At 44.3% G+C, this 27,261-nt stretch overlaps 1 protein-coding gene across 1 annotated transcript; it reads right to left on the bottom strand.

The window, feature by feature from the left end:
* Window positions 1-1,479: 1,479 nt before the first annotated feature.
* LOC115075331 (stomatin-like protein 1) lies at window positions 1,480-17,916 on the bottom strand. The gene is made up of 7 exons (XM_029575627.1): window positions 17,874-17,916; window positions 17,138-17,247; window positions 13,020-13,169; window positions 12,203-12,406; window positions 10,281-10,413; window positions 3,926-4,159; window positions 1,480-1,847 (listed from the first exon to the last, which is right to left on the bottom strand). Exons 1-7 carry the CDS (start codon window positions 17,914-17,916, stop codon window positions 1,651-1,653), a joined length of 1,071 nt encoding a protein of 356 aa, XP_029431487.1. The 3' UTR covers window positions 1,480-1,650.
* Between the last annotated feature and the right edge of the window lie 9,345 nt (window positions 17,917-27,261).

Here is a 27,261-nt window from a genome sequence, read left to right as displayed (position 1 = left end):
GCCTTACATACGTCCACATAGCACCCTCGTTATATATACTTAATTTTCTTACCATCCATTTGTATATATGTTACTTATAATTATTTATGGCTGCTTTCTTAGCCTACAAAGTTGTTAGTTTGCTGTATTTTCCCACTGTCCTGCTAGTTTCGTTTTTGCACATTTTTTCCCCTCCCCCTGTTCTTTGTATTTTCAACCTGTCAGTTCTATTGTAAACCGGTATGATGTTGCACACTAATGTTGGTATATAAAAGTTTGAAATAAATAAATAAATATGATGGTCATGATATAACACAGAAGGATTTATTTGGCTTTCTTTGTGCAAGTAGGATGTCATTGTGTTTATATCATTCTTCTACTCTAAGAGGGTTTTCTTTTTATATTTGGATGATAAATTTATCTACATTATTTTCATTTTCTTGTTGCCAGCCGAGCTTCCATGTCCCTGTGAGATTGACATCCAATCCTAGAGGGGTTTAGAGCCTTCCATTTTTGGAAAGAGCAGTCACAACTAGTAGAGATGTGCAGTCGTTTGCAATGAAATAGGAAATAAAGACGAAATTTCCTATTTTGTTGCCTTTTGGGAAGAAAAAAACCAAAACACCCAATCCTTCAAATTTAACTAAATGTAGAGCCCCCCACCCTCCCAATCCCCCCAAGACTCACTCAATGTACTTGGTGGTTCAGCGGGGGTCCAGGAGCTCAGCGTGATCTCCAGCTCCCGGGGGTCATCAGCTGCCAGTATTCAAAATGGCGCCGGCGACCCTTTGCCTTTATCATGTGACAGGGACTACCGGTGCCATTGGCCGGCCCCTGTCACATGGTAAGGGCAAAGGGTCGCCGGCGCCATTTTGAATACAGGCAGCTGATGGCCCCCTGGAGCTGGAGATCACTCTGAGCTCCCGGGGCCCCCGGTGGATCACCAAGTACATTGAGTGAATCTTGGGGGGATTGGGAGGGTAGGGGGCTTTACATTTAGTTAAATTTGAAGGGGATATGGGGGGGGGGATTTTATTTTTTTAAAACAAATTTGACAACGAAAAAGAATTTCTGATTCGGAGGGGTGGACCGAAATGGCCCACCCCCAAACCAAAAAACGAACTGGCACGAGATTTTTTTTTTTATGCACATCACTAGTAACTAGTCTGCTTGTGCCTAAAAACACCTTTGCTTGGCAGAAGTTATCAGTGATCAGTCATCTTGCACAATAAAACACTTGGGGCATAATTTAGTTTCCTCATCTTCTCTACCCAAAATGAACTGGTTTTCCCTTTAATACTGTGACCAAAATAATTATACTAAAACTTTTGATAGCTGTTCAAATCAAGAGATGACAGTCTTTTTGTAGGCATGCTTTCAAAAATTACTAAATTTGCAGCTTTTAATTTTTTTATATATATATTTCAATACATTTTTATTTTTTTATTAAGAGGTAAAAGACCTTAAGAGACTGCTAGAAGTACATTGAAGATACCCAGCTAAGATCATATAATCACAAAAACCCCCTTGATTCTGAAAAGTTCAGTTTCTTAAAGCAATTTTCACATTAAATGTATGCAAAGGTTCTTACGAGCGCACAGGAAAAAAAAAGCAGTTTATGAATGTAAAGCAAATCACCTCTGAGAGAAATCAGCAGGAGCAGCAGGCGTATCATTGGTCAAACACTTTGAAGACTTCCTCTAATTTCAAAGCAGTCTTAAAGTCACCATACACCTGCAATCGTCCACTCATATATGCCCCCAAGGGTCCAACATCACCGTGGATCATTGCCTGAAGGCTGTCTTCCGACATTTCCAGGATGACAGCTGGTTTGGTCTCAGGTTTTCCCAGGCCAACTTTTCCTTTGCCTGCAGTGGACACACAAACACATACAAGGACCCGATGTGACTGGGCTAGTAAGCCGAAGGTATGGCTTGGTGCCGAGCAGAGTCGTGCTCCACTCAACTGCCACCAAAATGTACAAGCTCAGCTCTTTTACATACAGTTGTCGGTGAAAGAGGCAGAAAACCAGAGAAATGGCACCAGAGAGTTTGACAGTAAAAGGAACGGGCATCTGAAAAAAGGACTTATGTAGTCTTGAAAGTCCATGGACAACTCTACATCTCTGGAGAATTCTTAGGTTTGTTTAATTACAGGCATCATAACCAGGAAAATGGAGCAGGAGAGCAGAACAAGGATGTTGTCCTTACTACTCTGCAGACAAAAAAAAGAATATTCAAATTCTGGTGTCATCTGAATAACAGTGACAAACTCCCTTCATTATCAGGCACTTTGCAAAATAAAACCCTGCAAAAATAACACTCAGCACCTACATAGCAGCCTGCCATACCAAAGCAGCAGTGATGCTCAGGATGCAAGCAGCAACATCCCTACCTATAAAAAGGCAACACTACAAATATTACACCAGACCCTAGAACATCAGTATGTCTCCCATTGGGAGCTGAAGATGGAAACCAAAACAAGCTGGAAGGCTGATGATCCCTACACAGAAACTCAAACTACACACTTACAGAATTTCTCACCTTAGGCACACACACAGGACACAGACAGACCCTCACCAAATACAGACTAAGGGGCAATTTTCGATCTCTCTGATCTGCAGGTACAAACTTGCAAGCTCATTTTCAAAGGGAAACTCCTCATGGAGCACGTCTCTTTCAAAATGCTTTGTCATGCACACACCACTCAGGTGCAAAAGTATATAATATAATGGGATATTTAGTGGCACGGCAATGCCAGTGAGTATACTCAGATAAGTATTAAAGTTAGCTGCATAAGCATGTCTGGCTAACTTTAGACCTGCTCTGGGTCACGTCTAACTTATCCGGTTAACTTAACTGGATAAAGCTCAATATCGCTACTTATCCGGCTAAGTTAACTGGATAGGTAGTGCCGCCTGGTTACACCCACTGCCCGCCCACTGACTATACAGCTAACTATTTAGCCATATAAGTCACTTATCCGTTTAAGAAGTATAGCCGAATATTCAGTGGCAGCCACTTAGCCAGATAAGTCTGATTTATGCAGCTAATCTATTCCATACTTCTCTTCCCCTGACCTCTCTATCCCTGCCCCTTTTCCCCATCTGAAGCCATGCATGTGCTTTTGGGGGAGGAATTTTTCAAAAGCCTTTTTTGTGCCGGTAAAGATGCTTTTACACCCGCCTATGCTCCTTTCTAAACTGTCCTTCTTCTGACCACAAATCCAGAAACAGAAATCTGAACTGAAACTCCCCCAAGACAGCAGACTCTGCAAGCAGAGCAAACCTGCAGAAAATGAAATAGAAACGCATTGCCTCTTGTGCGGAGCAAAATGCAAAGACAGGAGAGAGGCACATTTCCCAAAAGTGACAGAGAACATCTAAGAGTTTCCCCACAACAACAAGCAGGGAAAGCTTTATAAAATGTACAGGAAATCAACAGCAAAACATGCTGCAGCCTGCTGCCAGGCCAGAAACTTCAAGCTCTTTATTTCTCTTCTGTATTTTGTAATATGTTCCTTTTATAATTTTTGCGACACGTATGCAAAGTGTCAGTCCAAGAAAGTTTTCTGAATCTCTGAGAGAGAGAGCCTGAGAGGATGAGGGCAAGAGAGGACGGAGAGAAGAGAAGGAAACAGAAAGAACGGATAAGAAGGGAACAGCGAGACAAAGAAGACAGACACAAAGGTACAGGATATTTAAGCAGGAGCGTCGCCTACCTGCAGCAAGGGTGAATGCGACTTCCAAAGCATCTAACTTCAGCTGTAGGGTGAGACATAAGAGAGGTGGAGGAAAAGGCCCCTGTGGTCACCTTCTTTACCTCAAGTTAAAAAAAACAACTTAATCCATAGCTTTATTTCAGTAAGATCTGTCTCCCGGAACATCGTAATTGTGCATCAGGTAGGAGAAGCAGCTGCTTTGAAAGATCAGAGAATGCCACCTTACCTTTTGAGAGATCCAGGAAGAAAATCTTCGGCTCTCCCTCCGGGCCGATGATGTTGAATTGGTAGCAGGCTCCCACCTGTTTAACCAGAGACTCAGAGAGGACGAGCTCCACCTCAGAGATGAGTGTATCTGTACTGAGATCAGCCTTGCTGACGACTGACATCATGGAAGGAGGGGGAGCAGGAGGAAGAGGAGGAAGCTCCATGTCGCTCACCACCTCAACGCTTCTTTCACCTGCTAGGCAATAGCGGAGATGATAATCAATGACCAGGGCTAGAGATACGACGGAGCTAACAGCCCAGCAGCACTATGATCTCTTACTACTAGTCAGGTAACGGATGTTGCGCAAACCCTGGAGGAAGCCATGACCTGCATATGCACACCTGAACCCCAATCTGGTCCTGCAGTGTCAAGGCGCAGAAATCTGACGGGGGCTGAGATGACATAACACTTCTGCTACAGCCTCTGGAACTGGACTCAAACCATCAACTCGTATGTCCCTACCAAACCTGAGCTAGATCTGGACTGGTAACCTAGAGGCATAAGGCTCTGTTGTGTTCAGTTCCTATAACAGAGAAAGCTGATGCGTGAGGCTTCGATGGGATTCTGCCCTAAAGTCCCCCTACCCCTCCGCAATCACAGAGCAATGGTGGCAGCTGGAAGGAAGCTCCTACCTGGAAAGTGACTGGTGCAGCCTTCACAGTGCAAAACCATGGATGGAGCTAGGACAGAGGGGAACAGTTTTCCCTGGTCCTCCTAAGTCTTTCATTGCTCTGAGTCCCAATCAGGAAAAAAAAAAAAAAAAAGGACATGCTGCCTGGAGCACAGGGAGATAAGTTCAGGTCATATGAGCAAGTTGAGCCAGTTCTAGATTCATCCCCATTGCATCTCTGGATTTGTAGATCCAAGTTCCCAAGAAATGCCAGGCTGCCAGTCCAGAGATGCAGTGGGGCATAAGCAGGACTAGCACAGGTTATCCCTTAAGATATGGAGTGACCTGCTCGCTTCTGGTCAGGGCTTCCCAAACCCGTCTTAGTGACTTCACAATCAGGATATCCACAATGAATATGCATAAGGTACACCTACATATGTAGCCACTCCCTGTTCCTTTTACACGAGTGGAGGGTCAACCTGTTTAAGGGATCTTGTAGATGTTGAAGTGGACCCTTGACACCCAGGAACACAGACTTACTGCATAAAGGCATTCCGCACAATGAACTGGTAGTGCCAATGGTTGGTATTTATTGCTAAAGTAGAAGAGTTGCAAGAATTTACAATGAAAAATGATCTGTGTACAGTCATGGTTCTTAATCTTGCTGAATAGACATCTACTCTTTTCCAGCTCCTCAGAACTAAGACGCTGATCTCTTGAAAGTTCTCAATATAACTGTCAAGGCCAAGGGGAAATCCTCTGTTTAAGGCAGAAAAGACTCTGTGCCTAGATTCCATGGCCTGATCCGGAAGTTTGCTACTGTCTGGCCACTCCGCCAAAAACCCCGGGACTATTTCTCTGCCCCTATAAGAGTGTCTACTGTACACTGGCAGCTTAGGAACGCCAGTACACAGATTCCTCCTACCCTCAGTTCCCATTTGTGGGTCTTGCTGGAAAGATGGGGTGGTAGGGGTTTCAGGCTGACTGAAAACCTCTCAGTTCCACAGGCATCCTTACCCCTGTTGGCTTTCTTAGCCCTACAGGAAAAGGAATTTCCGAAAACCCCTTTGGGATTCCGGTTCACGCCCTACTGGATTGCAACAATTACAACTCCCAACATGGGTGGAAGGATCAAACCAGTTCCCTGGGTCATGGTAACTCATTTAACTCAGTTAAGGTAACATGGCCTTACATACTGTATATGATGTGTGAGACCTAGATCATGCACGTTTATCTCATACATATTCATTGCTGATATCCTGAGAACTCAAAGGCTTACAGATCACCAGGTCAGGTTTGGGAATGCAAAGGCTGGGTCACATTTTGCAGCTTTTCTATTTTATTGTGGGAGTGTCCTGGGTACTCAGTGCAAAATAAAAAGACCTTTCTAGGTTGGTATTAATATAAAGAGAGAGACAATAAAATTGCCAAGTTAATTTGTGAAATTTAAATATCAAAAGCTGCGGCAGTCATGCCAGTTGTCAGAGTAAAAGTGAAAGCAATCAGTGGGACATACCAGGGATGTGCAGACGCAAATTTTGTGTTCTATTCATTTATTTGTTTCGTACGTCACAATCACCGTTTGGTCCATTTCCCATTGAAGTCCGTGGGGAAAGGAATGCAATCTATTTTGGGCTCTTGAACTGGGGTTTTCTGATAATTGCTAATGAAACTGGTAGGCAGCCATTATCAGAAGGGTGAAGGGCACGCCCATGTTACAAAACTGTAGCACCATGGCACGAAAAATGGCAAGCATAGCCCAAGGCACCATGAAAGGAGCAAAGTGCCAGCAAGCGTGGCTTGAACATCCCCCAGTTCTCCAGAAGAGGGACAAAGGGCACCAACGATAATGGCATAAGAGAGGGGCAAAGTGGCACTAAGTTTGACATGAACAGTTCAACGCACCATGAATAAGGAACAATGCACCATATGGGGCAGGAAAAACCCCAAGGTACCGACAAGAGGGTCAAAGAAGCAGAAAAAAAAGTGGCATTAATATCCCAGAGCACCATGAGAGGGGCAAAGCCGCTGTCCTGTAGCTCTGGGCTGGCTACAGCGTTTAGAACCAGCCAAGAAACACAGCAAGACTTGGCTATTCAGGTCAGGAAGAAACGGTTTATTTACAGGAGTTCCGTAGAAAAAAAACCAGCAGAACCAAACACAAACAGCGGCTCAGCTAATTTTTAAAGTCCCAAAACAGTTCAGACATACTCAGTATGGTCATACCATGGGCTCCAAGCAGCTCCCTGGGGAATCCTTTGCGGCCCTGCGGCCTTAAGGCAGAGCAGGGCACATTGGCTCTGTTTTAAGACGGTTTGAGGAAGTCTTTTCTATACCCCCTCACATACCCTCCCCGGCTTGGGGGAGCGCATGCCTGGCTGTGTCAGGCACACCGCTCTTGACAGAAAAGTCAGCGTTGACATTCTCCTTCCCAGGCCTATGCTTGCTGGATTGTATAACTGGAGTGCTGCAAGGCCAGGAACCACCTCATCCCCCTGGACTTGGTCTATTTGATCCGGTTTATCCATATGAGCAGTTGGTGGTCCATGGCCATCCCAGGAGGTGATATTGTAATGCTTCGAGGGTCCACTTTACCGCTAAGGCCTCTTTCTCCACTGTAGAGTACTTTTTCTCCCATGGCAGGAGCTTCTGACTTATATAGGCCATTGAATGTTCTTGGACATCCTTCGTTTGGCTGAGGGACCGACCCCCCCCCAGTCCTACTTCTGAGGCATCTGTCTGAACAACGAGGGGTTCCATAAAGCAGCGGTTCTCAACCTTTTTCCCATCGTGACAGACCTGACAGACCAACACTCACCTGTGTCACGCGCTGCTCATTACAATTCACGGCAGAAATAAAAAATAAAGGTCCAGTATTACTTTTATTCTTAAGAATGACACAAGGGAAAGATAAGTACTCTTTCCGAACAAAAATTACATAAATACTAAACCTCTCATACCAAAAAGTACCAGATTCCAGCACTCACCCAGTAACCACCTTTCCTAAGAAAAGGCAACACTGAAAATATTACACCAGGCCTTAAGACACCAATACACGTCCTATTAGGAAAACGGACCAAGCGAGGCTGCTATCGAGCCCAATACAGATACAACACCCCAGCAGCAATACCTCATCTCAGTCACATACATTTATTTATGTATTTATTTGTATGTTTTATATACCGTCATTCAATGTGAGAATCACTAGTTCATAACGGTTTGCAGGTAAAACGTTCATCATTATAGTGAGTATTTACAAGGTGGACACACATTCATAATAAACGAATGTAATACAATGGCAGACATATAACATGAAATCAAAGCTAGATTATAGGGGTTTTGCGAGGTGGAGGTTATTGTTCAAGACTTATTTTGGTTATCTGAGTCACGGGGAAGTGGGGTTTTTTCTGTCAAGCAGAAGGCCGTTTTGAAATGCCAGGCTTTTAAGTTGCTCTTGAATTTCTTTTTGTCCATTAATGTTCGAAGTTCCTCTGGCATGTAATTCCATAGTTTGGGGCCAGCAATTGATATCGCTCTGTCTCTAGTTTGTGTTAGTTCAGAATTTCTTAAGTTCGGGATTTCTAGGAGGTCTTTGTTCTGTGAGCTGAGTGTTTGTGTGTGTCGGGGGGCGGGGGGGGGGGGGGTTAAATGTTATTCCCAGCAGATCATTGTTGCTCAGGTTAACGTTTTTGAATATTATTTTGGGGCTTTATAATGTATTCTTAACAGTACAGGAAGCCAATGCATAGCCATCAGCGTTGGGGTGATGTGGTCAAATTTCCTTGCTTCAGACAATAGTCTAGCTGCGGCATTTTGCAGTAGTTGCAGAGGTTTTAAGTCGCTAACCGGAAGGCCTAGAAGTAATGAATTATAGTAATCCAGGTTTGAAAATATGAGAGATTGTAAAACTGTTCTGAAATCTGTTGTGCTTAGTAGAGGTTTCAATCGGCTCCATTTTCCACAGCTTGTGGAACCCAGATCTAGTCGGTTTGCTTATGTGGACTTTCATTGTAAGATTTTCATCAATTTGGATCCCTAGATCTCTCACTTGGGTTGCTGGGGTTACTTGGCAACTTCTGAGATCTATCGCTGGGGGTATTGATTTTGGTGGGTTGCGGCTCAACCAAATTATTTCAGTTTTTTGGGGGTTCATCGAAAGTTTCCATTGAGCTTGTTTTTCTTTTTTATTTTTTTTCTATCACTTCTATTGAATATTTCAGAAGCATTACTTGATTTAAGTAACTACCATGATAAAATACGTTCAACAGATAGTAATCATATACATAATACAACTCGTAATTAGGAAGAAACCGAAGAAGCAGATAGGAGAAAAAGAAAAACATCATTCGCTTAGATAATTGATCATCACCAAGACCTGCTTCAGTAAACCCAACCCCAACTCATCCCTCCCTCATACTTGGGTATAACAGCTAAAGAAAGGAGTATCTACAAAACATAGATATGCAAAAGCCAGATGATGTAATCTTAACACAAGGCATAAAGGATAAGACGTGTTCAAATCTAACATCTAAATATGAGAGGGAAAAAGAAAGAAAAGGGAAGGTAGTGACATATGAAAATAAAATATCCTAAAAATATTACCTGAAAGTGAAATAATAATAATAGTAATAGTAAGGGTAAAAGTGATAATGATAGGACCATATGTTGGTAGGGCATACAGTATATCATATTGTTGTACTCTACCACTCACCAGTACCACTCTAATACTGGCTGAGTGCCTGCCTGTCTGTCACATACACACTTAAGTTGAAATGTTGAGTTCATTTCACTACTTAGCAATCATTGCCAAGAAGACTTAACAACTTGCCAGTGGCATAAATTCTCTGCTCTCTGGCTATCCCTCACAATCTGTGGAGAAATGTTTCTCTTACATATACACAGTTCTTATCACACAGAATAGAAACTGACATGGCTAGCTAGGCTGCTTTTCTGTTCTCTCTCTTCAGTAAGTACTATAAGCATGCACTGGGCAGTCAGACAGAGACAAAAGAATCACTGCTTCTCCGTCCCACTGCCCTTCCCCAGTGAACAGACAAAATGCAGCATCTCTGCCTCGCTCTGTCTGCAGCAGTGACAAAAAACAAAAAGAACTTTGCCAATGCCAAAATTCTTCTCTCTCCTCCTTTTCAATAACCTTTTCTTTCTCTCTACCAGAGCTTTCCTGTGAAATTGAATAGACAGAATAGAGTTTCTTTGCACATGCCAGACCTATCAGTGGGAAGACATCAGTGTCACTTAATTCAGATGCCAACTGTAGGCTAGTTTTAAAAATGCTTCATCTTGATTGGTCCTCTATCCTGTCTACTTGTCTACCTCTCCTGCTTTGGTTCCATTCAAACTGTTACCTCACAGGCATTACTTGATTCCTTTAGTTACATTCAGGGGAAAACCCACTGGTCTCACTGTAGCACTTTTACATGAGCCATAGACTTGAATGGGAAACAAACTAATGAAATACAATTTTTCATTTATATACATGGGAACCTTCCATTAATTTCAATGGGACAAAAATGAAATGAAAATGGTCTCATTTGTTGCATTTTACCTATTTGTATCAAACGAATGCACATCCCTATGATGTACTCTTATGTTAACGTTATAAGAGATAATTACATCTTCCATATGATAATCCTTGGCTTATACAACATATTTGTTTTTAAAACAAGATTGTACTACACTCACTGACATCAGGGTTTTCATTTTTATCTGTGATCTGAGAAGCAGCAGGTTCGACTGGCTTCAGCCTTGCCTTGAAAATCAATTTAATTCGATCTACCTTGAGTCCCCAGATCATAGTCATTTCGTTGATTTCAACCTGTGAAGCAGAGGCATAGAATAGCATTGATGAGATTCGTAATGGATGAGTCTTGGAGGAGGATACAGAGAAAACAAATTTGTTTACCTATAAACAAAGTTCTCCAAAAACAGCAAAATGTACAGTATTAGCCATTTGTCATTTGATGGCACCGAGGATCCAATTCTCAGATCACGGTAAAGTTTTTACTGAGCATGCGTGAGAGTTTCCACATGTGTACTGCCTTGTGAGCCCCTCGTTCTCTTCCAGAGCTTAAGCTTTTGTGAGTTGGTCAACTCTCCAGGGAGTTGGGTGAATATTAGGACTGGCTAATTCATCTTTAAGTAAATGGCAGACAGCAGAAAGATTCCAAATTACCTCTGTCAGAATATAAGCAAGTTGTTAATACAAACAAAAAACATACTTTGAAATGTCTGTATACAAATGCTAGAAGTCTAAAAAATAAGTGGCTAATTTTTAAAGCCCTACGTGTGTGAAAACTGGGAGATATGCGCGTAACTCGGGCTGGCGCACGCTGCGCGGTTTTCAAAAGGCGCGCCATACACGTATCTACCGCTACATGCACAAAAATATTTTGGGGAAAAGGGGTGAGACAGGGGTGGGCTGGGTCTGTACCATGATTCCAGTGCATAAATATTTACACACACAAGCACATGCTGGGGTTCCCTACCGCGTAACTTTCTTCTGCTATGGATGGCATGTTAAGTTGTGAAATAAAAAAATAGAGGCTAGTCTATGGGGTTTTAAGGCTCAGGGGTAATAGGGTAAAAGGGTGGATAACTAGCTATGGGGTTTAGAAAGTCCTCTCCTTTACAGGGGCAAACTGGGATCCATCTGGGGAACCTGCTAACTAAATCAGTGCATGTATCTTATATAATCCCCCACCACTTACGTGATAGAGGCAGCATTTGCACATACATACAGTGTCAATATAAAATCTTGCGTACAGGTACATACGGATGGCTGATTTTATAACATCCACACGTTAATGTGCAGGTACGCGTATATATTATAGGGGTGTGAATCGTATGATCGATCGTCTTAACGATCGATTTTGGCTGGGGGGGGGGGGGGAAATCTTATCGTCGTGGGTTTTTTTTTGGTTTTTTTTAAATCGTTAAAAATCGTAAATCGGGGGAGGGCGGGAAAACCGGCACACCAAAAAAACTCTAAAACCCACCCCGAACCTTTAAAACAAATCCCCCACCCTCCCGAACCCCCCAAAATGTTTTAAATTACCTGGGGTCCAGTGGGGGGGGGGGGGGGGGGGTCCCGACGCGATCTCCCTCTCTCTCTGGCCACGGCTGCGTTGAGAAATGGCGCCGGTGGCCCTTTGCCCTTATCATGTGACAGGGCAAAGGTAGCGCCGGCGCCATTTTGGTTCCTGGCTCCCGACGTCACGCGTGCAGGAGATCGCTCCCGGACCCCCAGGGACTTTTGACCAGCTTGGGGGGGGCCTCCTGACCCCCACAAGACTTGCCAAAAGTCCAGTGGGGGTCCGGGAGCGACCTCCTGCACGCGGGCCGTATTGCCAATCTTCAAAATGGCGCCGGCGCTACCTTTAGACTGTGATTGGGAGTCTGAGTCCACTAGTGCACCCTAAGAGAATTTCAGATGGGTCACGCGATAAGCCCCTTTTATCCTCTGCTCCACCCCAACTGTGGTCCCCCTGAACCAGGGAAATAAAAAAAACACATAGGAAAGAAGCACACTGGCATGAAGGAAGGAAAAGAGGCATAGTACAGGATGGGGAAGGAAGAGATAAGTTAATATAAAAGGGGATACCCACCAGCAGTTGTTTTTTGATGTGCAGCTTCTCCGTTTGAATCTCTCTCAGGAGCATCTTGCTTAATGTTGCAGTCATCAGGTTTTGGGCTGTCATTCGGATGGCTGTGTTTGAACACTGCACAGCTTTGACGGACAGGACTGGGTTCCAGACCCGGAACTGGATATCAGCACTGACCCAGATCACTGCTCCATCCTTGGTTGTCACCTGCAGAAAAATCCACAAGCAAAGAGTATCTCTGAGAAGCACGACAGGGGTTTTGGACATGAATCTTTCACATGTGTTTCACCGGAGTCCAACATTACTCCTCCATGAGTACTGCATCGGGGTCCAAGACCCCTCTGGCAATGCCAGAGATACCTGAAGAGCTCCTAGGGGTGACTGTACTGATAAATAGACCCTGGAAGTCCTGTTTTGCTGCATGTAATACAAAGACTGAGCCATCCAATCCGTCTGACAGCCCCAGCACCCACCCTTGGCCTCCCAAATCCCGATTGCATAGCTCTAGGACTTCAGATGCCTCCAGCCTCAGACAAAAGTTGTATATCCCTCCGCCCAGGGCATTTCCCAGTCCCACCATATCCCAGTACCTCCTCATTCAAAGTGCTGAAAAAGTTCATTGAGTTGCAGTTTCCATCACCACCACGAAGCACTAATTAAACCTCAGTCTTTCCCATAACATGGGAAGCTGCTAACCACGACCTCTTAGGTATGCAATTTTGTTCTTCAATATTGCTTAAAAACTACCAGTTAAACATAAAAGTAAAAAGCCAGGAGAGGAGAAACGAGCAGATTTCAGACTCACGCCGGCATGTCTCACCTTAAAGGGAGGGACATTGACGTCTCTAGGTCTGAGGTCAACCTGTTGCCACTGATCAATTAATGGCAGCAGTAGGGTCATGCCAGGTCCCTTGGGGGCTAGGGTCCTGCCCAGGCGGCACACCACAATCCGCTCGCCTTTTGGGATTATCTGTGGGGGTAAAAAGCACAGGCATAATTTTTTGCAGCAGGGTTCCCATGCATGCACCCTCTGTCTGCAAGTCTCCCACGTGACATGCCTACCATCCCCTTGACACCCCCAATCCTCCAGTGTTGACAGGTCCTCCCACATGGACATGGGTGCAACCCTTGCTCTTACAGGACCAAGGAGAGAAGCACAAACACACTTTAGAAAATAAAAGGAAGCGAGTCATGTTGACAGCCACGTGGCACATGGGCAAGCACTGAGCATGGCGGTCACCGGATAACAGCCGCCTTTGAATATTTCTGGTTAGGATTAGAGGTAGATGGATAACTTTAGGCTTAATCAGCCTTTGATACTTGGGGGTCTCAGACAAGGAGGTAGGGATGGGGTTGGCTTGGGGGGGGGGGGGTGAGAGGCAGACCCCCTTACCAAGTTAAAACTTTTGAACCACTGAGGAGGGGCACGGGCCCACCGGCCTGATGCTGAAATCATCAATTACGCCTAAAGTTTTCTGGGAACACATTCCCGGATAACTTTAGACCTGCTCCTGGCTAACTCATCCTCACCCCAGAAGGCTCCTGAAATGCCCCTAACTTATTCAGCTAAATTTTGGTCAGATAAGTGCCGGTGATATTGAGAACTCACAAGTTATCTGGCTAAATGCCTTTGCATATTGGGCTCATTGTTTCCAGCTGGGGCTCCGGAGACACAGAGAATTAAAGTGACTTGCCCAGAGTCACACAGAGAGTTGGTAGCAGAACTGGGATAAGAACTAAGCGTGGGGAGACAAAGTGACTTGCCCAAGGTGCCACAGAAAGTCACGGGGCAGAGAAGCTTGTTGAACAACTCGTGCCTCTGTATTCTCCTGATCCACTGCTCATTCTTTATTTTTACTTCCTCTTCCCCTCCTGTGTTAGCTTTCTGCAGCCTCACTCCAGCATTACTGCCAGCAGCAGGCCACTATCCTAGGACTGCCCACTTGCCCAACCACCAGTGGCTGACTTTATGGTCGACAGCCGGTTTCCCATTCTCCACAGACTTTTCCTTCAGAGAAGTCACCGACCACTGACATTCAGGAAGAAGGACCAAGATCATGGAGACCCTCCACAGGATCTCCACCCAAAGGGCCCAGGACACAGGCTGGGTGGACTCAGGTAGGATTTTTCCAGTTCTAATGGGATTCCCTCACAAGTAAAGGTTCCCTGGCCCCCTGGGACAGCTTAAGCACTTAAAGCATAAGAGATAAACTCAACCCCAGGAACCTGAGAGAAGGGACACGTGCCCAGAGGAAGATTAACATCTGTAAGTCAGACAGCTGTAATCTCACACACCAGTCTCGAGCTTGGAAGAGGCAGGACCTCAGAAGAGCATTTAAGGGTGAGCAATGGCATGAGTCCAGACATCAGAGCCATTCTTCCTCTCATGGGAACTTCTGCACATGCTCAGTAAAGTATACTGAGCTCCGAGAGATGGTTCCATTTGGCACTGCTGGAAGACATCACCATGTATCATGGCTAATTCATCCTGCTGTCTATACAGAACTCTTGTTTACAGATAAGCAAATTTGCTTTTTGTTATGTTTTCTTTCCTGGTTGAACCAAGCTTCAAATAATAAGTTATAAACTGTCACAGAAGAACCATGGGTTACGGCTCTTTATAGGGTTTATGGCTATAAGTTAATGATTTATATAAGGTCAGAGATATCTATTACATGTAACTTGCCTCCTTATATACCTGCTGTTTGTCCTTTTTCTAGTTTATAATAGTTTATAAATAAACGGAAAAAAAAAAAAGATGTGATCTCTGCCTGCTGAGTAAAGTTTTGAAAGCCCACCCAGGCTATGGTAGCACCTTCACTCCAGAACACGTTACCAGTGAGCTCACTAAATTTAAGCTGTTCCTGCGCACCCCCCCCCCCCCCCCTGCACTGCTGGGAGCAGCCATGTTCACAACAGCGCTCCATAAAGGCTTCAGTGAGGCGGAATCCGATTGGCCTGTTCAGCTCAATACCATTTGTGACATCACAGGCAAGGCAGACAAATCACATCCAGCAGGCGAGGTAATCCGCCGCTTCCAGCAATGTCCCTTGAAGAATTTCATGTAACGGTAAAACTTTGTGGTCCGTTCAAGGGCCAGTGAGTGCAGCTGGCGGGAACACGCAGGTATATACCCTGCCCCGCATGCAAAGAGCAGAGCTCTTGGCTGAGCACTCTCGCAATGTGTTTGCATCTGTGACTCTTCAGCAAACCGCGAAAGCAAAATCTGGGTTTGCACACTTTAGCGGCTCATAGCCGGGTCTGTCTGGCAGACTACGCAGAGGACCTGGCAAGGCCGGACGCTGCTGACGAGAATTATTACGGAGCTCTGCGTGGCAGGACTCCAAGGTGGCTGAAGCCAGGGAGCTCCGTTGCCAGAGTCAACGGGCAGGAGGGAGGTTTAACCTCATGGGTCCTTGATGCTGTCATGGACGCAGTCATTCAAGTTCACAATCATCCCACTCATCCTTGTCACTGGTCAGTGGGATCCTAGGTGGGGGAAAGTCCTGCCATTTAGGGTACTGGCAACAAAGAACCACAGAATGGTGTTCAAAGCAAAGTTTACTTAAAGCTTGAAAATAAAAATCCAGGCCAGTATGAAATAATAAAAAAAAAAATATATATATATATATAGCCTCTTAGTCTATGGTGAATCCCCACGTGAAACAGGGTCCACTTGTAGAATCCCTTCCCCTTGGAGAAAAGGCTAATCTCTTTGTAGTTCCAGCATAAAGAAGGGCTGGCGAAGATGACAAAAACAGATCTTCAGACACAGATAACTGCAACAGACTCTATCAAAATCTCAAACTCTCAAAACAAATCTTCACAGTCCTCAACCTCTGCTATTGGCTGGTGACGCAGACAAAAAGATCCAGGACCCAGCCCTTCATGATACCGGGCGGGACGCCCTTCTCTCAGGATGGTTCAAAACAAAAACTTCCAAAATTCGTCTCCATGCTCCTGGCCACGCCACTATTAAGCATTAAAGAGCAGCTCTGGATCGCTCCTCTTAGGGAGAGGCAATGATCCCTTTGCACATTCTCAGGGGGGGGGGGGGGGGGGGGGGGGAATTGATATCCCTGAGGCGCAGCCCACAAAAAAAAAAAAGCAAGGGCAGGACTCAAGGCATGCAAAAGCCTCTCTCCAGATGGAAAACAAAAGGGAGAAATATCAGTGACAGGCAAAGCTGGCTCACGCCTATGTCTAGGCATGGGGAAGGAGGGGTGCTGGAGGGAATTGCGTGGGGGTTGAGGTCTTATTTGCTCAAGATTACAAAGAAGGAAGGCAAAAAGAATGTCCTGGATAAGAAGAAGCTTGCACGTGGTCGCCCACTCTGGCTGGCAGCTGGGATGTGTCCTTAGCACTGGAGACAGAACAACCGGGCAGACTGCAGTCATTTACTAAGCTAGTAAATGAAGGCTGCATTCCTAGATGACCTAGGTTAACCTCCCTCCTCATTTCTCACTGCTGGCCCCCCCCCACCCCCATCCCCACTAAATCCTCAGAATCTAATCAGCCAGCTGCCAGACCCACTGCACTTCCCAGTGCAACTCTAAAACAATAATTAATACTAATCATCATAATTCATGCAGGTGCTGCCTCCAAGTGGCTGAAGCAAAACACTGCAGGGGATGTTAAAACAGGATCTGGACCCCGTGAGTTAGATTGGCAAGAACCATTTGTTCTGTTAGAGCTGTGCAGTGCCACTGCATACATTCTTTTGGCAGAAAATAAACTTTTAAATGTATTAAATCTAACTCCATGAACATTAAAGTCTTTTCTGCATCTCTGCACTCCCGGCTGCTTCCTGATTACTGCCTAGCTGTGGTTGTGTGGCATGCCACAGATGGGGGCAGTGGGTGTCCTGGAGATTAGTGGAAGGGCCTGTCTTATCTCTAGTACAGCCTGACCTGCTGAGCACCGAGAGCTGTGCCTTACCTTCAGGGCAAACCATGCAGAGATAGGAAAGGTGAGCACCAGCAGCGCAAAGACCAGGATCGTGACAATCCCATGGCAGATCCACGACAGCCAGCTCTGAGACTTGTCTGCTAAAGGAATGAAAAGTGAGTGGGTGAATGCACAGCATGGCAGCAGAGACAGAGCTGAGAGAGAGCGGGGCAGCAGAGCTGCTACAAAAGGGTGGCAGGAACACATGTGCAAGAGCTACAAAATGGTGAGGGAGCCTGCAGCTTCCAGTGTAAGCAGGGAGAGAGCCGCCTGCTAAAACGTTGCTGAAATCCAAGTCATCTCTGCAGCTGGCATGAGCGCTCCCTTCCGTGTTTAGGTGACCAGCACTGTACAAGGCTCTTACGCTACAGAGAAACCTGCACCATCAGAGGCCACGCGGCCTGCGTGTCGGACAGAGACACCGATAGCTGCGTGAATAATCCGCTCACAAAGGGGCTGTAAACATTTAGGAAGTGACGTTTTTATCCTTAGCTAGGGCCCAGAATTTCCTCCGAGGCTTGTGGGTCCTGTGGATACCTAAGGATGTAAAAGCTGTGGCCAGACCTGTCTTGCTGGTAGCCTCAGGATCTCCACCATGCTATAATTATACTTTATCTAAATTCAGCTTAAACTGGTAAATTTCAAGAAAACTAGGTTAGAGAAAATTGAAAGCATTTAGAATATATTTTACAATTAATTAGAACACATTGGTAAATGCCCATCTTACATGAATTCCACTTGTTCTTTGTCTCAACCCTCTGGTTCTTCATTCCTTTCACTTCCACGAAGCTCCAGAAGCAACCAAAGGGCCAAATGGAGAGCCCTGATCTTTCACACACCCATAATATAGCAGCACAATTATGACATCACCAGTGGGATGATATCATCGACTGAGTATGCTATGATATGCTAGTGGACAGAATCAACAGAAAATGGCAAGACAAAAGCCGGCAAATCAAAGCACGGAGGTGTGAAACCTGCCCAGGCTAAATCGGCAGCTCCTGTCCATTGAATGCCAAAAGAGGAAAATCCTATTGATAGTGTAGCAGAATAGTAGCAGACGACCTACTTCTGGAGCTAGAGCCAAGCAGTCAGTCAGCACCAGAGCCTTTTCTGTCCTACATCACAGGCATGATCAGGCTCCTGGAGCAGCCTTGTATCAGGCAAGTGGAAGAGGGGCACATAGGAGTCGGGGACTATCATTGGCTTTCTTGCTATACAGCACGTCCAGTGCATTCTTCTACTTTATACAATTTCCTTTGGTTCTCCAATAGACTCCTATGAAGGGGCGTGTAGGCCAGTCCACCAGAACACCCAAGATTCCCTGGTCCAGCTATCTAGTCCAATCCATATTAAGAGATAACCAAAATGGAAAACCAGGTCAAAGGGCGGTTCCCTTAGGAGAGAAATAAAACCCGGGCTTAAGAAGAAGAAAGCTCCAGGGAATAGGCCAAGCCCTTGGATGTGTGAGTAGCTATTTTTGAACAATATTAGCTACAAATGTAGTGTAACCCTTCTTTCTGCAGGGGTGGAGGGGCACCTTCGGAGACCGCAGAGGTGGTAAGTAGTATTGTTGCAGCCCCAGAATGGAGTTCAGTCCACCAGGATCCACCAACTGGGGACCAGGAGTCTTCTGGGAGGCCCAAGCAGAGCCTTACCACAAACACAATATCCACACCGGTTACTTAGTTCCAAAAGGATATAATTTATTGTAACATCCAAGAGAGGTAACAAATGTAGTGAACACTAATCCTCAACTCTAGTCAAAAAATCAAGAATATAAAAAAATAACTAGAATTCGATCACAGTCACAGTCTCTGAATAACAGTTTCTTTACTTCAAGTAATTTCTTGTCAGTTCATAATCTTTTCTTCTGTAAGAAGCCCCAAAGACCTTGAGTCCTTCCATGAGATCAAGTGCATTCTCCAAACACATCCACTATGAGCCTCGCCAGGTAGAACAGTCTCTTTTTTCCTTGAGAGAAATCTGGATTACACACTAGTGGTCTATAACATTTCAAGACTCCAAAAAAGCTTCTTCTCTCAGCTAGGGGTCCTGAGCTAGGAGCTGTACACCACCCTTTCTCCTCTCACTTCTCTCCTTGTCTCCTCTTCAACTCTTTCCAGTGCTTCTCCTTCTAGTGCTCGTGGAAGCACCTTTATGTCCTCTCCTTAAACCCCATCCCCTTTAGGGGAATGACAACTCTTCCCATCACTCAACACTAGTTATACACTTCTATGAACCTTCCAAAAATCCCTCTTCCCAGAAAGGAACTTCCATCTTGCAGAGCATGGATGTATTATGCTCTTTGTTGTCTTGCTGAAGCCTCCAGAGAGTAGGAACCCTCTAGAAATCCATTCTAGTGATCCTAGTCATGGCAACCCTGGCGACTAGCTACACTAGATTTATTGGGTCATGAGCTTTCGTGGACAAGAGTCCACTTGGTCAGATGCATCTCCCTTCCACATCTCCTGATGCATCTGACCAAGTGGACTCTTGTCCTCAAAAGCTCGTGCCTCAGTCAATCTGTCAGTCTATAAGATGTCCCAAACCTTTGAGTAGCTTTTGCTATTGCAGACTAATTAGCTGAAAGGGTCCATCAAAAATCTTTCTCCCATGCTCTCACTTTGTCCTCACAGTCTGCCTGCTCCTTTGGTGTCGGAGCAAGTTGGCTTAGAAACCCGGTCCCAGTCATTTGTGAGCCTTCTTGGTGGGGAGGGGGGAAGAGGCCTTGTTCATGCAATTAACTATCAGGAGGCTTTCCTGCCATCACCGGGTGCACTCTGAGCTTCCAGGACCCATGGCACATGCCCCAATGCGTTAAATCTTTAAACCTACATTTCTTTCTTGATTTCCACTCCCAATCTCCCACCTTTCCGTTGTTGCCAGAGCAGGGAAGATACCAGAAGGACTCAGAAAGTGGACATTTTCAGTGTGATAGAGAGAAGAGCCAACACAAACTCTAGAGAGGATACGGCCAACCCCTAATCCTCCAAAAACCTGGGCTAGAAATTGTTTGAGGGAAGTAAAAGAGAGATGGCCTTCTTGGCATGGGGGGTAATGAAAAACGAATGGCCTGAGGCATCGGGAGTGTGCTCCCATTCTACCTGTATGTGAAAACCTGTTGATAAGAGCACACAGGAGATCAAGGACCTTTGCCACGGAACAAGGGTCAATAAAGTCGGTATGTATCAAGCCGAAAAGATTGCCAGGAATGTTTTTCTTCAGAAGAAAAGCAGGAATTTATAGTCATCTTTTCAAACTCATTTATTCAAGATCAGACATTTTTTTTTAACAAACTAATCAAAGAAATTCAACTCTATGGAACAAAACAGAGCCAAAAAATGTCAGATGTTATTGTGACCCAGTGTTTTTTATACTTTGAGAAAGATTCCTTGCAGATTATGATCCTTTTATTTGAACCAGCCTACAAAATGTTTGAAAGGTGATCCTCTATTCAGTTTTTTTTACAGATGTGCAAGGCTCAGTTTTTCTTTCTTTACAGCTTCATATGAAGCAAACTCTTTCTTAACGCAAACCTGCCATCCTGTGGCTGCTGGACAGAAAATGTTTCATTTTAAAATTGGGAACTGAAGCCTGACCACACAGTGCTTTAGAAGAGCCTTGTAGCTGAATATGAACCACCGGGGAACTTTTTTTCTTTCATAATTTTGTGCAAAGAAATTACCAATTGTGCAAGAGTGGTCTCATGAGCCACTCTTGCACAAAATGTTAGATCTAAGGCAAAACCTGCAAGTGTAGAAAAGGAGAACATAGCAGTCATATGCAATTCAGATTAGAGCTTAAAAACCAAATAAACTTTATTAAATATTTATCTGCAGCCATTTTATGACTGGTCCGAAGGAAGTTATTCCATTTTCTGAAAATATGGTAAAGTATAGAATAATTTGCAGACTGAAACAGACTTAGCCACTCCAGGGAAATCAATAATCAATATTATGGCAGTAGCGGAATACAAAAATGAATAAACAAATAAATAAACTAAATATATTCTTCTTGGCTCTGCTTCTTCTTTTTCCCATTCCTCAATAATCTTTTTTGAACTGATATATTTTAATTCTTAAACTAGCATAAGGGGAGGGTCACGTGACGCTATGGAGGTGTAGGACATGTGCCTGCATAGCTTTGGATCTCCACCTCCTATTTTGTTTTTTAAACCGGGTTTATTTTCTGTTTTGACTGTTATTGCCGGTTGCTCCAGCCTGACAGACTTCTAAGTGATTGTGTTGTCTGTTTTTCTAGGGACTTTGACAGTTTTATGGCCTCCAAACCACAAAGCCGTGAAAACAAAAGGCCTAAAAAGCCGACTCAGAAGATGGCGGCTTCCCTTAGTGCCCTTCCGCCGCCGGAAGCAGTGGACACTAGCAATACGGAGGTAACATCCACGGTGATTGCCACTTTAGAGGCAAAATTTGATAAGCTTTATGCCAAATTTGATGATGTTTTTCTGATGCTTGTGAATTCCTATAAACAAATTGTGGAAATGCACTCGAGCATGTCAGACTTAGATTGAGTTCATACACTGAAATCGGAGATAAATACCCTAAAAAGAAAGCACAACTAGCCAGCTCTCAAAATAGATGATTTAGAAAACTGTTTGCATAGGAGAAACCTTCATTTCATCGGGTTTCCTGAGTCTATTCATGATCAAGATTTGGCCAGTGTTTTGGAAGATTGGCTACCCTGGGTGCTGCAACTCAGTAAAAAGCATGGTGACCTCAAAATAGAAAGAGCACGTTGAATCAGGCCGAAACTTGCACAAAGGGCTAAACCACATCCTATTATCATGGAATTGCTGAACTCGACACATAAGATTGATATTTTGCAACCTTACCAATCTAATCGCACGCTTATATATGAAAGGGCCCAGATATTAATTTTCCAGGATTACTCCACAATAGTTTTGGCAAAATGCAAGGCCTTTGCACCCATATGCTCTCAACTAGTTGAAAAAAAAATTCACTTCATGCTACTGTTTCCAGCGAAACTGAAGGTTGATCATGGAAACAAGCCCTTGCCCTATGCATCGGTGGATGATGCAGCCGCATTTCTGAACTCCCTGCCTTCTGGTCAGTCGGGTTGAGGTCAGCCGTGGCTGTAAGGGAGCATGGTTTGCGAGACACTTGGCAGGAAGATGGAGTATTAAAGCCACAGCCGTGTCACTAATGAGAAATGTTTCTAGGGCAATTTTTTTTTCTCCTCTGCTTTTTCTTTCTCTACATGGTAAAGTTTATTTGTGACTATTAACCAACTTCCCCGAGGGGTGAGAAGTTCTGCAGTACTGCATTTTGGTGCCCTGGCCGAATATATTAATGGTCAGTGTCTTAAGTATGCTGGACAGCATGCGACTTGGTTCTCTAGCAGTTTGGGACTGCAGCTGTGAAACAACAGCACCATCGGGCCTCCCCTAGGGCTCGGGACACGCGCAAGGTGCACAAGTGTGCACCCCCTTGTGCGCGCCGACCCCGGATTTTATAACATGCGCACGGCAGCGCACACGTGTTATAAAATCGGGTGTACATTTGAACATGAAGACAGCACTAACAGAGGGAATGCAAGAATTAATAAAGGAGAAACATAGAGAGAGAGAGAGAGAATGAGAGAAAGAAATTACGTAGTAGCTACAATCAAAGGTGAACTACATCCTATTCCCTCCAATAATGTACAAATATAAAAATAAGATCAGTGAGTTTCTCACTCTCAGAGGGTTCCCTGTAACCAGGTACTCGCTCCTCGAGGGCCTCCTCCATTCCAGCTCCTGGGCTGTTCCAAGAGACTATTGTGTGAGAGTTACCATCCAGGTTCTGCTCCTGAACTCTGCATACCCTGCCTACTCACTATATTCAGTTTCTCTACAGCAATAAAGAAAGAGCATTCATGAATAAGACAAAAAAAAAAAAGAATACTTTAAGGCTTTTGATGAGAGCAAAGAATCTGGACTGTTTAGTGACCTGGTGTTGTATAGAAAAAAAGAATTATAATGGATGTGGACAGAGACAGGAGCAAAAGTAAAAACCAAAGAAAAACCTTAGAGCAGATAGACTTACCAATCTTATATTCCTTTATGCTGTGATTTTATACCAAAATGCATTTTGGTGCTGTGATATTACGGTAAGTCTCTCAATTTTGCACAAAGAGCCTGTTGAACTCTGATCTTGTTTCTAGAAGGCTAAGTGGTGTTCACCTTAACCAGTGGATAATTTGATCGGGTAAATGTATATATTTATTTGATTTATAGTCTGCCTTTCAGCCACTTCAGAGTGGTCTACATAGAAACATAAACATGTGCACAAAATGTCCACATGGACTGTAATTTTTAAAAATCATTTTACGGTTATTTGTGCGGTGTGAGTTTTACAGTTGTTTTGGAAAGAGAAGAAAGTCTTAATTGAATAAACCACAGATCCTTCATGATGTGGTGGGTACAGTTATAAATTTATTACTAAGGGCAGAGCAAAACATTAGAACTGCCTTCAACATGTTGCAGAGGAAACATTGGGGGACAGTGTAAAATGGACTCTAAATGCACTTGTAATATTTTCAAGTCTCGATAAATTATGCACTTTATTATCTGATAAAAATGCTATGGACTATATGAACATTTGACCAGTCTTCACTTGTCTTGGAGTTTCCCATGTCTGGATTGGTCATCCACCTTTTTCTATGATGCAGACTACACATTGGCCATTCTCTACCCCTATGTCTTACCTGCTAAAGAGTGCATGGCATCTTGCCAGCTTTTTTGGTTCGACTAGGCTGTTTACTGTCTTTTTGAGGGGCTCTTCCAAAACTTTGAACATTTTTCTGGAATGTTCTTCTTTTCTTTAGCACAGATGCTCACTTCAGCCCTAAGTGCTGGCTTCCCTGACTCTCTCTTTGGTAAACTGCAGTTTCAAACAGCAGATGTCAAAATATGGGTCAAACAAATTGCGCCAACAAATTGCATCTTGAGAAAGAAAAGGCATGATGCAGAGGCCAATCAGGAGCAAGGACAGAGACTGGGTTGGTCAGCATGGCGATGTTTTATTTCCCTTGGAGTATTTTTTTTTTTATTTGTAAGCCATATCTTGAAACTCATTTTTCATCAATTTCCCCCACTCCCCTGCACATGAATTAGCACATGCTAATCCACATTACAATTATCATGTTTTAATTACCACATGCTAATTAGAATGTGATAATCATCATGTGGCAATTATCACATGATAATTATGTATTAATTATCACATGCTAAATAGCAATAGAATGAGCATATAATTATCACATGCTAATTAGCCCATACTAATTAGCACGATAATTCTAGTGTTAATTAATACATGGTAATTTACATGTGTTAATTTTGTGCTACCAATTTAGCAATTTGATTGCTAGATCTAGTGATTTTTTTAACCTGATTGAGATTTTTAGAATTGTGATTGCAAGAGAGCGCTATTTTTGGACAATTTTGCTACACAACTAGCGACTCTCTCACAGCAATCAGATTCCCTCCTTATGAAGTATATTTGTAAGCAGAAAAGAGCAAGGGAGTGAGACTTCCTCTGATTAGATTACTGTGCTTGCTGGTGCTGCCCTCTCTTCTGGGAACAGATGTACTCGTTCAGACTCTTCCCTCAGAGAATCTGATGACACCACAACCAAACTCTCTCTCTCTGCTGCAAGGAGAAAGAACGAATAAACCAAGAGCTTTATTATCACCTTATGACAGACTCACAGCAGCAGAAGAACGTAAGAGAAGCTCAGGAGGGGAGGGAGGAACAAGTGGGAGACAGGTCAATCCAGTAACGAGCGGTAGGAAGAGCTGCATTAGGGCCTGGCGCACCCGCGGTTGCCGCACGCACAGTCCGGCTCACCTACCGCTCGCTCCTGTATGTAAATAGCTTGCAAATGCAAGCTGCGTCTAAGAAGCGTCCGTGAAGCGTTAGGCCCGCGCAACCCGTTTTACTGTATAGAGCGCTATACAGCGCCTATGCAGTAACCTGGGTGCGCGGGCCTAACGCTTCACGGACACCCTGGTACCTGTCATTTCAAACGTCATTTGAAATGACAGGTACCAGGAAGTGGACGGTTCTCCGACGCTCGGGATTGTCAGCCCTCTCTCCCGAAGCAAGCAACGAAAGCGGGAAAAAGGGGAAAAAAAAAAGTAGCAAGAGAGAGGGGAGAGAGGACGGGCAATCCTACGCTCGGGTTTGCCAGTCCTGCCCCCCCTCCTCCCGAAGCAAGGCGCGAAAAGCAGCCTTGCTCCGGGAGGAGGGGAGAGAGGACTGGCAGTGTAAAGCGACGAAGCGACTTAATGTTTTTGCAGCCCCCCCCCCCCCCCCCTCCGGAGACGGACATCGGAGGAGACGGATCGCGACTCCCCTGCCTCCCAGCGAAGATGGATGCCTGCACGGGCGAAAGCGGCCCCTGTACGTGCAATTGGGCCGCTCAAGACGTGACGTCACATGCCGTGACGCCAAACTGCATCAGCAATTCTTTTATTCTCTTCAATATAGGTTTCAGTCGCAACAGACGCCTACTGGACATAGCTGAGGACGGATGAGATGGCTCTTGATGCTATACCTTTCTGACCAGCTATATCTTCAGTCAGTTGATGAAAACACAGTTGACCCAGATTTGCTCTAGTATTATGGTTTACTGAAATTATACAGATGGAGTTTTATCACAATTCAGACATGCCCCAACTGTGTCCTCATCATCCACAGATACTCGTGTAGAAGCAAAATATGGGATGAACCGGTAGATAGTATAATCTGAGACAAATTGAGCTTCTTCAGCCAACATGGTAGCATCCTTATTTTTTATTTCATTTCTAGCATTTATGTGATGCGAAATGACCCTAGGTGACTTACAGCAAGACGTAAGTATAGTACAACATTAGAATTACAAGCAGATCTAAATAAAATCAAATATCTCTAAAAACATCCATTAAATACAAAGCCTTACATTGCTTCCTAAAAAATAAATAAATAAATAATCAACATTAGACTGGAATTCCATACTCTGGGTACCATGCATGAAAAGGATGGTTTGCATATTTCCATATATTTCTTTTCTTTAATCTTTGGATAACAGAGTATGACATCAATAGCTGGTTGTAAATTCCTATTTGGCCTACAAAAACTAAGAAGAATCTTTATTAAAACAGGATGACCCACCACATCAAGCATCTTAAAACAAAAAATGTGCTACATGTTTAATTGAACATGAAAAGAAATGGGCAACCACTAGAGTTTCTTTAAATCTGCAGTAATGTGCTCATATAACCTCAGGCCCAATAAAACCTATGCCGCCATGTTTTGGACAAACTGAGGTCAATCTAGCAATTGTTTTGAAAGCCCTATATACAAAATATTACAATAGTCCAAGCAGTCATGACCATTGCTTGAATCACAATCGCTAGGTTATCTCTAGAAAGATATGGACAGAGATTTCGTGCCAGTTTTACAGGCCGATACAGTAAAATTCGCGGGAGAGCGGGCGAGCGCACAGGCCAGTGTCCTGTGCGCGCGATACAGTAAAACAAAATATTTAAATTAGGGCCGCGGTAAAAAGAGGCGCTAGGGACACTAGCGCGTCCCGAGTGCCTCTTTTTTTGACAGGAGCGGCGGCTGTCAGCGAGTTTGACAGCCGACGCTCAATTTTGCCGGCGTCGGTTCTGACAGCCATGGGTTCGGAAACCGGACACCGGCAAAATTGAGCATCCGGTTTTCAACCTGCGAGCCGTGGGCTGATTTAAATTTTTTAAATTTTTAACTTTTTTTTAACTTTTGGGACCTCCGACTTAATATCACCATGATATTAAGTCGGAGGGTGCACAGAAAAGCTGCGCCGGCAGAAATTAACGCCTACCTTTGGGTAGGCGCTAATTTCTTAAAGTAAAATGTGCGGCTTGGCTGCACATTTTGTTTTCTGAATCGCGCAGGAATACCTAATAGGGCCATCAACATGCATTTGCATGTTGATGGCCCTATTAGTCTCAAGGGGGGGGGGGGGGTGTTGGACGCGCGTTTGACGCGCTATTACCCCTTACTGAATAAGGGGTAAAGCTAGCGCGTCAAAAACGCGCGTCCAAATGACGGTTAACAGTGTGCTCC

Source organism: Rhinatrema bivittatum, chromosome 13 (genome assembly GCF_901001135.1).
Source record: "Rhinatrema bivittatum chromosome 13, aRhiBiv1.1, whole genome shotgun sequence".
NCBI lineage: Eukaryota > Metazoa > Chordata > Amphibia > Gymnophiona > Rhinatrematidae > Rhinatrema > Rhinatrema bivittatum.
Note: the sequence above shows the minus strand (reverse complement) of the source record. Positions and strands in the feature narration are given on the sequence as shown.

Excerpts from the sequence above, each read along its gene's own strand:
- LOC115075331 (XM_029575627.1), bottom strand. The coding sequence starts at position 17,916 with ATGAAGAACCAGAGGGTTGAGACAAAGAACAAGTGGAATTCAT. Across the intron at positions 10,414-12,202 it reads ACATCAAAAAACAACTGCTG|GTTGAAATCAACGAAATGAC; the intron begins GTGGGTATCCCC and ends TCTGCTTCACAG. Across the intron at positions 1,848-3,925 it reads CTTCCTGGATCTCTCAAAAG|GCAAAGGAAAAGTTGGCCTG; the intron begins GTAAGGTGGCAT and ends TGTCCACTGCAG.